General features: G+C 43.0%; 1 protein-coding gene across 1 annotated transcript in view; it reads right to left on the bottom strand.

The window, feature by feature from the left end:
• Positions 1-11,162, bottom strand: part of SMARCD2 (SWI/SNF related, matrix associated, actin dependent regulator of chromatin, subfamily d, member 2) — a 654,116-nt gene extending 642,954 nt beyond the window's left edge. Inside the window, exon 1 of the mRNA XM_044055380.1 lies at positions 10,602-11,162. Coding sequence (XP_043911315.1) covers positions 10,602-10,769 — 168 coding nt within the window. The 5' untranslated portion in view covers positions 10,770-11,162. The remainder of the gene's footprint in view (positions 1-10,601) is intronic.
• Positions 11,163-12,164: the final 1,002 nt, after the last annotated feature.

Below are 12,164 nucleotides of genomic sequence, written 5' to 3'. Positions count from 1 at the left end.
TGGGAGTTCTACAACGTGTCTGTGTGTGAGTTCTATGTGTGTGTCTGTGTGTGTGTGTGAGTGTTCTACAATGTGTGTGTTTTACGTGTGTGTGAGTTCTACAATGTGTATGTGTGTGAGATCTACAATGTGTGTGTGCTTGTGTGCGAGTTCAACGTGTGTGAGTTCTACGTGTGTTTGTGAGATCTACATGTGTATGTGAGTTCTACAATGTGTGTGAGAGTTCTACGTGTGTATGTGAGAGTTCTACGTGTGTATGTGTGAGAGAGTTCTACGTGTGTGTGTGTGTGAGATGTGTGTGTGAGATCTACATGTGTATGTGAGTTCTACAATGTGTGTGAGAGTTCGTGTATATGTGAGAGTTCTATGTGTGTATGTGTGAGTTCTACGTTTGTATGGGAGTTCTACATGTGTGTACGAGTCCTACATGTGTGTTTTCTACAATGTGTGTGTGTGTTCTACAACATGTGTGTGGATGTTCTACAACATGTGTGTGTGTGAGTTCTACAATGTGTGTGTATGTTCTATGTGTGTGAGTGTGTGTGTGGGAGTTCTACAACGTGTCTGTGTGTGAGTTCTATGTGTGTGTCTGTGTGTGTGAGTGTTCTACGTGTGAGTTCTACAATGTGTGTGTGCTTGTGTGCGAGTTCAACGTGTGTGAGTTCTACGTGTGTGTGTGTGTGAGATCTACATGTGTATGTGAGTTCTACAATGTGTGTGAGAGTTTGTGTGTATGTGAGAGTTCTACGTGTGTATGTGCGAGTTCTACATTTGTATGCGTGAGTTCTACATGTGTGTATGAGTTCTACGTGTGTGTTTTCTACAATGTGTGTGTGTGTGTGTATGTTCTACATGTGTGTGTGAGTTCTACAACGTGTGTGTATGTTCTGTGTGTGTGAGTGTGTGAGTTCTACAACGTGTCTGTGTGAGTTCTACGTGTGTGTCTGTATGTGTGAGTGTTCTACAATGTGTGTGTTCTACATGTGTGTGTGTGTGAGTTCTACAATGTGTATGTGTGTGAGATCTGCAATGTGTGTGTGCTTGTGTGCGAGTTCAACATGTGTGAGTTCTACAGCGTGTGTGTGAGTTTTTTTTTATTTTTTATTTATTTAACATTTGTTGACCGGGAATGTCCGACTAGGTTCCACAGAGCCTGTTTTCAGCGGAGGCCCGGGGAGAAATGCTCCAGATGCATGTCTTTGGAATTCTACGTGTGTGCATGCGAGTTCTACAACGTGTATTTGTGCGAGTTCTACAATGTGCAAGTTTTGTGTGTGTGTGTGTAAGTTCTACTATGTGTGTGTGAGTTCTACAATGTGTGTGTGCGAGTTCTACAACGTGTGTGTGTGTGTGTATGTGTGTGAGCGAGTTCTACAATGTGTGTGTTCTACAATGTGTGTGTGTATGAGGTCTGCAACGTGTTTGTGAGTTCTACAACGTGTGTGTGAATTCTACGTGTGTGAGTTCTATGTGTGTGTGTGAGTTTTACGTGCGTGTGTTCTACAACCTATGTGTGTGTGAGTTTTACAATGTGTGATTGTGAGTCCTATGTGTGAGTTTTACATGCGTGTGAGTTTTATGTGTGTGTGTGAGTGTGTGTATGAATGATTTTTACGTGTATGAGTGAGTTTGACAACGTGTGTGTGTGAGGGAGTTTGACAACGTGTGTGTGAGGGAGTTTGACAACGTGTGTGTGAAGGAGTTTGACAACGTGTGTGTGTGTGCACGAGTGAGTTTTACATTTGTGTGTGTTCTACAACCTGTGCGTGTGTGTGTGTGTGTGTGTGTGTGTGTGTGTGTGTGTGTGTGTGTGTGTGTGTGTGTTTTACGTTTGTGTGTGTGTATGTTGGTGGTAGTTGGGAGACACAAATACCCAGCTATCAGGAGAGCTATTTGTTTACCAGGGCAGTCCCCTGATCAAAACTGACCAGTTTCAGGTTCAGCCCAACTATTTGTCTGATATGCAAAGAAAGAAAGCAGTCATGGGCAGAGGTCGTCAGAAAAGAACAAGGTTATTGTTGGATGTAGGTGGTGTAAGCCTATACTCAGGACAATGGTGGATATTTCCTGCATGCTCTCAATGCCAAGCTCAGTGAACTGTTTAGGGAAGCATATATTTTAACCTGTCTGGTATAAGTAGTAGGACTTTAGAGACAATACTGCTAGTAGACTACAGCTTTTACAACCAGTTATTTGTGGCCAGTGGAGTGGATCCATGTACTGCAACACCTGCCCACTATGGTGTCAAAATGGTTGGATTCAAATCCCCATGTGTGTGTCATCTGATGGGAGTTCTCATTGGCAGCGGTGATGTGATTTAGTCATGGTGAGGACTTCAAATATCCACCCACACCTTCACATCATTCTGCACATTAGCTGCACAGTGCAGCACTTAGCTAAAGCCACCTTTTCCAATTTATTTCTAAAATCAGTGACCGAGTGCCTAGTACTGTGCAAAAAAACAGAACAGACGAGGCCCAGTTATGCAAAAAATATGCACATCGATGAAAAGAAGAGAGCAAAAGGAAGTAAAAGTGTCGCCGTGGGATCCCGGAATAAGACTTGAAAGAAAGCACAGACTAAATAAGAGCGATGTAGATGTTTGTCAGGTACTCGGGCCATGGAGAGCGCTTTGATTTCAGACTGCAGAGGATGCAGGACCTGCAGAAAATATGGGAGCTTCGCCGCAGAAAAGAGTAGTTAGATGTAATAGAAAAGAGGGAGGGTATAATCTGACTACAAAGAAAAGGGACAAGAAAATATGGGCAGAGGTGGTCAGAAACGTACAAACTAGTGGTGGCAGAGAGAAGTGAAGGGAGAAAGCAGAAAATGCTGTATTAAAAAATTAGCAAATTATCAGAGGGGGAAATCACAGCACTTACCAAGGGGAATGCATCCTCTGGTGTATGTAGACACTAAAGATCAGTCAGAGGAGACAGCTAAGGCGCAGCGAGCAGTGTCAGAAAGGTAGAAGGGACAACCCAGGAGATGTGGGGTTGGCTGTAGAATTCTCAGACTTGTCACCTACTCTGGGAAGCAGTACACATACAGTTAGGGAGTACAAAGGACCGACTGTGGCAATGCACCTGTCAGACAAGCTGAGGACTGCTGGGTAGGGAGAGAACTGGCAGAGAAACCAGCTATATGCAGAAGGCAAGTTAATCTCCACCCAGAAGGAACAGCTATGCTTACTGCATGACTGGAAAGGTCCACCTCAATGATTATATCTTTAAAATAATATGTAAAGTGGCAGAAGCAAAAATGAGGGCTAGTACATTAGCAATAAGTGAAGAAGACAGCAGATGGACAAGAGTTACTTACACCATGGCTGGGAAGTCTTTCTTGGTTATGCACAGTCTAGAAAGGAATATAGGGAACTGCAAATAGTGATACAGGAGGGGAGGGTGGACATTACTTAGTATTACAATGTTAACAACATAAGGCGTCTGTGTAGGGAGATGGGGACCTCCAAGCAGTGATACAGGAGGGGAGGGTGAACACTTCTGGTGTGACAGAATCATGAACCAATTGTAAGAGGGGGTGAGACATGGAGGCACCTGCGTATACTCTATGGGGTCGAATAACAGCCTATATAAAGGACATCAGATGTAAATTTAAGAGGAAGAATGCCAAACAGGAATGGAACAAGAATGAAGCCAATGTCAGAAACTAAGAAGTGAAACAAAGTACTCTGGCAGTGAAATTACAGAAAGGGAGAGAGAGCTGATGGAGTGATACATCCACCGGAAATAACAAGAGAGGAGTGTGAAAGTGGAGATGACAATGATGTGGGTGGATAACATTAACAGGAACAGATTGTATACTCACGGGAAGGTCTGAATCTACCAGGAGTAGAATTGGGAGATTCTGAGCCCCAGGGCACAGAGGGAGTGGGGGACTACCAAGGTCTTGGACTGGACAGATTCAGCCAAATGGTGCAAGATTATACCAGAAAGAGGAGGATTCTGGACATGGGTCTGATTTATACAAAGGATGCCACAGGCGTGCATGTTAAGGCACAGTGTGCCCAACATGATCATGACATCGTGCGGGTCACAGTAAAGGGAAGGGTAAAGATAAACAGATGAAATTTGACGGTATTTGATTTTAGAAGAGTGGGTTGGGCCCTGCTGAGAAACACGGTCAAGAATTAGGTAAGAGTCTGTGAACCAATCTGAGAGGGAAAGAAAGATTTGGGAATGAGTCAAAGATGAAGTAGTGAGGGCTGCAGACAAGGATAAGTGGAAGAGGCAAAAAGAGAAGACAGCAGGTGCAGTTTACAGAGGAATGTGAAGACGAGGCCAAAAGGCAGAGCCTAAGAGAGGCTAGCAAAAATGCAACAAACATGGTAAAGGCAACAAAAGCAATAGCTGAAAGGCAGTTAGCTGAAGAGGGTTAATAAGAGAAGCAAAGCTTTTCATGTATATAGCAGAAAGAAGGAAGGAGGACACAGAACCGCCCAGACTACACAAAGGTGGTTGCAGGACCACAGACAACCAGGAAAATCAGGCTTCACAAAGGAAATGTTGGGAGACCAGGCAGAATGTGCATTTCAGTGTAGAGAGTCACCAGGACACCAAAGGACGTTCAGAGGAATTGTTTGCCCTTGGGGAAGGTGAAGCACAACGGCTTGATGGGCTGTCTCCCAGAGTTTTTTAGTGTGTCTACAGGACAGTAACTAACATCTAGCAGTTAGCACAGAGGATTAAGGCTCTCAGTTTTTAACAAGCTACTTCCTGTAGTTCTGGGTACTCTTTCCACCTCCATTAAGGTACTGTGTAACTGTGTGTATGTCACTTAACCAGAGAGTGCTCCTGCAGTGCCCTGTCCAGTGAGTTTACCTGGCTAACAAATGAATAAAATAAAAAATATGTTCACAGGCAAACATAGCAGTCAGTCAATATAGATCCAGTTGTCTTGACCGAGTAACATATGAACTTTACAACAGAGAAACAGCCGATGTAATTTACCTGGACTTCAGCAAGACCTTTCACTCTGCAAAACACAGAAGGCTAACAGGAAAACAAGAAAGATTGAGGAACAAAGACTCAAGAGCTGTCTGGCTGTATGCTTGAATGGTAGGACACAGAGGGTTGTGCGAAGTGGGAAAAACTCAAGAATTACAACAGAAATTAATAGACTACAGCATGAGGCTGTTCTAGGTCCAGTACAGAATGGGGCAGTCCTGGGTCCAGTATTCTTTAGTGGGTGTTTATGTCAGACTTACATGAGAAAGTATTCAACACGGTGAACCTCTACGATGAGGACAAAGTCACATGCAGCAATAGAGGATTAGGAGAAGATTCTAGCAATGGACTTGGAGAGGCTTAGCACATGGGTGGAAATGTGTCAAAGTTTAATAGAAACAAATGCGAAGTACTTCTCTTTGACTACAAAAACCCTTGTGCGAATTAAAAGTTGGGGGAAACAGAGCCAAAATTGGATCTGGCCTGTTAATCACCCCTGGACTGGACTGTGTGCACAACAGTAAAGACAATGGCATTATTAAACAGAAGGCTGGGTATATCTTCAGGTATGATAGAATCCTGAAACAAGGAGGCAAGGTTTCCACTCTACAGGGCCTTCATCAGATTGCACTTTGATTACTGCATGCAGTTCACATTGATTACTGCATGCAGTTCTGGAGGCCATACATTGGGGGGGGGGTCATTAAGCTGCTGGAACAAATCTACAACAGAGCTACAAAAAAATCATAAGGAGGAAATCAAATATACCAGAGGATCAAGACTTCTCAAATATACCAGAGGATCAAGACTTCTCAAATATACCAGAGGATCAAGACTTCTCAAATATACCAGAGGATCAAGACTTTTCAAATATACCAGAGGATCAAGACCTCTCAAATATACCAGAGGATCAAGACTTCTTAAATATACCAGAGGATCAAGACTTCTCAAATATACCAGAGGATCAAGACTTCTCAAATATACCAGAGGATCAAGACTTCTCAAATATACCAGAGGATCAAGACTTCTCAAATATACCAGAGGATCAAGACTTCTCAAATATACCAGAGGATCAAGACCTCTCAAATATACCAGAGGATCAAGACTTCTCAAATATACCAGAGGATCAAGACTTCTCAAATATACCAGAGGATCAAGACCTCTCAAATATACCAGAGGATCAAGACTTCACAAATATACCAGAGGATCAAGACCTCTCAAATATACCAGAGGATCAAGACTTCTCAAATATACCAGAGGATCAAGACTTCTCAAATATACCAGAGGATCAAGACTTCTCAAATATACCAGAGGATCAAGACCTCTCAAATATACCAGAGGATCAAGACTTCTCAAATATACCAGAGGATCAAGACCTCTCAAATATACCAGAGGATCAAGACCTCTCAAATATACCAGAGGATCAAGACCTCTCAAATATACCAGAGGATCAAGACTTCTCAAATATACCAGAGGATCAAGACTTCTCACTTGAAACCAGAAAAGAAATCAGGGGGCTGGGGACATAATACTGGTGCACAAGCTCACTTTAGGCAGATACGATGGGGTCATTCTGAACACGAATGAAAGAAAGAGGAGACACAGGCAGCAGACACTGTGGCTAAATTTTCAGAGACAGGGTTGTGGACCCACACTAAGAGTACTGAACAATAAATACACAGAAACATTCAACTGGGTGTGCATTAGGTGAAAAAAGGACATGAGGGAAGGTCACGGTGCAGGGGAGATGCAATGTTATAGGACTCAAAAGGGGCAAACTAGAGAAGTCTATGGTCTCTTTCTTCCATTAATAAAATAATATGTTGTTGTCGTTGATCTGTGCTTTGGGACAGTCTCCTGTACACAGTGTACATTTCGAATGCGTTTGTTCACTATCTTTTCTCCTGTACACAGTGTACATTTCGAATGCGTTTGTTCACTATCTTTTCTCCTGTACACAGTGTACATTTCGAATGCGTTTGTTCACTATCTTTTCTCCTGTGCACAGTGTACATTTCGAATGCGTTTGTTCACTATCTTTTCTCCTGTGCACAGTGTACATTTCGAATGCGTTTGTTCACTATCTTTTCTCCTGTACACAGTGTACATTTCGAATGCGTTTGTTCACTATCTTTTCTCCTGTACACAGTGTACATTTCGAATGCGTTTGTTCACTATCTTTTCTCCGTTTGTTCACTATCTTTTCTCCTGTACACAGTGTACATTTCGAATGTGTTTGTTCACTATCTTTTCTCCTGTACACAGTGTACATTTCGAATGCGTTTGTTCACTATCTTTTCTCCTGTACACAGTGTACATTTCGAATGCGTTTGTTCACTATCTTTTCTCCTGTACACAGTGTACATTTCGAATGCGTTTGTTCACTATCTTTTGCTTACATGTGACCATTTTTAGTTTTTTCTTAGTATTATAAGTTACTTTTGAAACTCAATTAAATCTTTCTCACTGTTCATGATCTGGCATATTTTTTCTCTCACTATGATATCATATTTGTTAACTTTAAATAAACGTTGCTTACTCTTGTCATACGATTACCTGTGTTTCCATGTATGACTTGGAACTTTTCTCCTCTGGCCTCTGCTGAAAAAGGGCTATTGCCCAGTCCGACTAACCTAGTTAACAAATGTCAAATACATAAAAATAAATAAATAAATATGTAGGAGGTGGAATGGATACCCTAAACTGGCTACAGGTGTGTACATGTGTTAAGGACACACAGCTAACAACTTTGTCCAATTAAAAGGTAAGAATTTTTTACAAAAATAGCAATAAGGATCAGTGTCTTTCATTGTTGCTCCTATGTACCAGTACATGGCATACAGAGAGAGAGAGACACTGAATACAGGCTCGTGTGTGAAACTGACACAAGGTCAACTGCAGGTGCCGCATGGCTTACTGAAATGAAATGTTATTGATTCATAGGTAAATCTTAGGCTAACTGTCCTTAATGTACACCTAACAACTAAAGGTCAGAATCAAACCCTGCAGCTTGTGTCTGAGTTGAGGACCTCAACAGTTATGCCAAACCTAGTCCTAATGTGTTACATATTCCACTACTGGGTACAGCCTTCAAGAGAAAAGACAGGCAACAAAAGTGCTACTGGAAGCACTCTATGGGAGGCTGCCAGTTAGAAAGACATGACAGAGAGGACATAAGGGTCTGAATGGCCTTTCTGGAAGCCTGCTTTGGTATAGCAATCTAGAAAGTGGATGCTGTGAGCCAAAATGCAGAAATATAAATGAGACAGGCTAGCTTCAAGGGATTTTTTGAAAAAGAGTGTTTCACAAAGAAATGGCTGCCGGCTACAGTGAAAGCTAAATATTTTTACAGCTCTTTTCTCCCCCACTAGTGGCAGCTGTGCATCGCTGGAGTGACCGGCTAATGGCAATAAGACAGGCTTTTAGGCCAGGTAATACAGGAGAGGTGCACACAATTACTCTCAGTTTCAAACAGAAGGGTCTAATGTCATAGCTAATGAGTCACTGGCTTTGTCCCTGCAACTCATTAAGGACACCCTTCATCACCTTTCTTATGCCTCCCTTTAAAGCACTAAATCACTTATGCCCTTCTAATACCCCATACACCACTCTTATCTGTAAAGTCTTAGTACAATCCTTATAAATTTAATGCTTGTGAATCCATACAAAATTTAGTATACCATTTTGCTAGGTATTCATTGAAACTGCACTATAAAATTTGTTACTGTAAACATTTACTACATTAAATATGATACCAGTGATGGGGCCACTAACCGAGACCAGGATAGTTGTGTTGTACTTGGGGCTTTGCCCCCTGTGCCACAAAGGTAGCAGAGCAAGTGTGCTGTGACACAGACACGTACAGTACAGATGCAAATACTGGACAATATGCATGTCTATTTGACAGAAAGGTTTGTGCAAGCACCACCTAAACTAAAGAAATATGATGTATGGACTATGAAAGTGAAAAGTGCAGAGTTAACAGGGGTAGCAACACAATCTGATGGGGAGAACTGGACAACAATGGGTTGCATGGAAGGAAGATTTTTGGATATGGTGTCGTTAAGTGGACATTACTGTACTGTGGCAAGACAGTACCGGATAGAGGCCTCCTTTTTATATTATGGCAAAGAGCTCCCATTAAGTTAACAATGACCTTGGGTGGAAAACAGCAAGTTCCTATTTCTCACTTCTGTCTTCACTGTATACTTTAACTGCCAGATGGTCACACCACCCCCATAATTACACAATGTCTACTTTACTCTTTTATAACTAATGACAGACATTTGAGCTTCAGATTTCATATTCTTCAGAAAATGCATGTGAAGGAAAAATTAAAACCTGTTATTCTAGCAAGTCTGTAAGCTCCATAGTGCAATAAATCTATGCCTGATTTTTTTTTCTTTTTATCCATGCTCTTAACTTGTATATATTTAGTTAAGTGGGTATACAGCTACAATGCACTCGTAAAGTCCAATAACAAAGTGCTGCTACCCCATTCCAATCCGATTTAAATACGTGAGATGCACCTGAACATAAGAATGAAAGTATAGCAAAGTGCAACGTGTACTACTAAGAATGGGTGAGTTCAGAAAATCAAACACAATCATAGATCTCAAACACAAAGTGCTCTACAAACGGAAATCAGCTGCATGCTGAAAAGCAACGTGTACCAAGAGGCAAGTGGGAAAAGCCGAAAGACAACAACAACCACCAAGACACAAGTGCAATTTAAGAAACAACTGCTGCTGCTACAGCAAATCCATCAGCGTGCACTGCCAGATCTCTACACAAAGTGTATTACGCTGAAAGTGCAAGGCTTAGGCTTGGCAAATGCGCAACAGCTGTTGAGTAATGAGTAAAGGTAGAAAATGTTCCAGACAGTAACAGTGCAGAGGGATGGATGAAGGAAAGACAGAAGGGGCAGGCATAGAACTCACGGCAGTGCAAGCAACACGTAACAACAAAAGGGTGAGGAGGAGGCAGCCAAGCTGACAGTGTGAAGAGTCTAAAAACAAACAAGCAGGGGTGGCTGGCTGTTATTCTCTGGTCCCTCCTATCCAAAATGAAATGCGGAAGTTATAAGTTTACTGAAGCAGTCCTTTTGTCTTGGTTTTCGGGCCCACTTCACTGCCAGTTAGTAAACATGCGTACCGTCTCTGTAAACACAGGAATTGCCACATGCAGTAGGTGCCATCAGAAACCGCTACCAAGCCCAAACGGGATGTGGTAATGAGCACTGACGAACCCCCATGCATGCAGCTGAGGTAACTGTTGTGAGCTCAGCCCGTCCGTATCATGCTCTGGAGCCCCGGCTGTCTTGCCCGAGAACTGAACCTTTACACAATATGCCCAGCCAGGTATGCCCAGCTTTAAATCACTGCGCACGTCCACAAGCGCTCAGGTCGCCAAACAAGCATGATACACACACACATTCACTCAGCCCAGCTCTGCAAAAGCGTGCAAACCTGTCCGCACAGTATTCCTGCCGCGCGAGCAGCACATTCCCGAACTGTAAACAAGCTGCAGTCAGTCCACGTGCCACCCAAGCACCTAACCTGCGCGCTCTGCTGCAGCACTGCGAGACGCTGCTGCTCAGCTCCTCGTGAAGCAGCCCTCAGTTATTGCCCTTACCTGATATGGAGCCGGTACCGTGGGACCCATGGGTCGGTATCCTCCCGACATACCCGCTGGGGAACCCAGCAACCTCATTCCGCCCTGTATTGTTGCTCCAAGTTGTGCAGCGGGACCCAGGGGGCTGCTGGCGCCACCAACAGGGAAACTGCCACTTCTTGAAGACATGGATCTTCAGAGCCACTTTGTGCTAGCCGCTAGGTACACAGGTGTGCTTTAGTCCCCTGTGGAGGCTGCCCAGTCTCTAACGACCCCAACGGTGCCAATGCCGTGCACTTTTTAAGGAGCTCCTTTCACACAGTGTCTTCTTCAACAGTCTGCACCTTCTCTCCCAGCGGAAGTGTGGTTAGGAAGCACCACATGGGGCTCAGTCCACCTGTAGAACGGGTAGTACAAGTACAGGTGTGCCACTTCTGGATGCTGCCTCAACGTTCCTAACGGTTGGGCGGGGGATTCCAATCAGAGCCAGAAGTGCAAAGGACCGCCCCCAGAACATTACCCCGCAGCTTGTGAGCAGTGAGTGCCGACAGAAGTCCACTGTCTGAGGCGGGCCTAACTGCTTCCTTCACCCCCAGTTGCTGTGAGAAGCCGTGGGTGTGGCGGGGGCAGGGTTTGTATACTCATTTGTTTGGAGAACACAACCCCCCTCCTCTCCACCCAGAGAATTGCCACACAGATGTTTTCTTCTTCACTTGGGTGAATAATTGGCTGGTACAAGACGTACCTTTCCACTGGCTCATATTACAGAGCACAGTTCCTCTTTTGCTTCTCCAAAAAAAAAAAAAAAAAAAAAAAAAAGTCTTGTTCATTAACAGCCTCAGATATCAACCGCTCGTAAAACAAAAACTTAGCAATAATTAAGATCAGCCCTGTCAGCACAGCAATACTTAACATTTCACTTTAAGACTCTGTTAAAACCTAACTTTCTCCCAAACATGCTGCTCATGATGTTAAAAATAAAGTCTTACATGAAAGGGACGGATGAGTAAGTGTGGTTCCGAGGCTGAAGGAAGCAGGAAAGCTCCAGAATGAAATGTTAAAGTGGCACCTTCCTCATTACTTGTGTGTCCTTGTCTTCAGTCAACAATCGGGAAGGATCCGTCCCAAAGTGAAAAATAAAAACCAGCTGGCACTTTTTAAATGCTGGGAACAATTCTATGTGCAGAATGTACTCAAGTAAGCAGACTGGCGTAAACTTATTGGCACTTTCTCAACTATCCAGATTTTCACAGAATGTCCAGATTTTTGCCTCATAATTTTGGTCTGTTTCTCATAAAACTTGTTTTCTGGCAAATCGCTGAGGACTGAAGTTACTAAATAATTACCAACATTTGGATTTCAGACTATAGCCTTCATAAAATGTAGGCTGATGTAAAACATGCTATTCCATCAACTTTCTAAGTTTTTAACAGCAGTAATTAAAAGGTGTCCCTGATTCTGGACCTTTGCCCCCCCCCCCCTCATTATTTTAGGCTTTGTTTAAATTTCATACGCTAAAAGTTTGAGAGGTATGAAAATATATCAAAATATGCTAGTAATAGTAAAACTAATGATTGGTAGTTG

Source organism: Protopterus annectens, chromosome 13.part0 (genome assembly GCF_019279795.1).
Source record: "Protopterus annectens isolate FY-2018-M chromosome 13.part0, PAN1.0, whole genome shotgun sequence".
Lineage (NCBI taxonomy): Eukaryota > Metazoa > Chordata > Ceratodontiformes > Protopteridae > Protopterus > Protopterus annectens.
The sequence above is the reverse complement of the archived record's forward strand: the minus strand, read 5'-3'. Positions and strand labels throughout refer to the sequence as shown.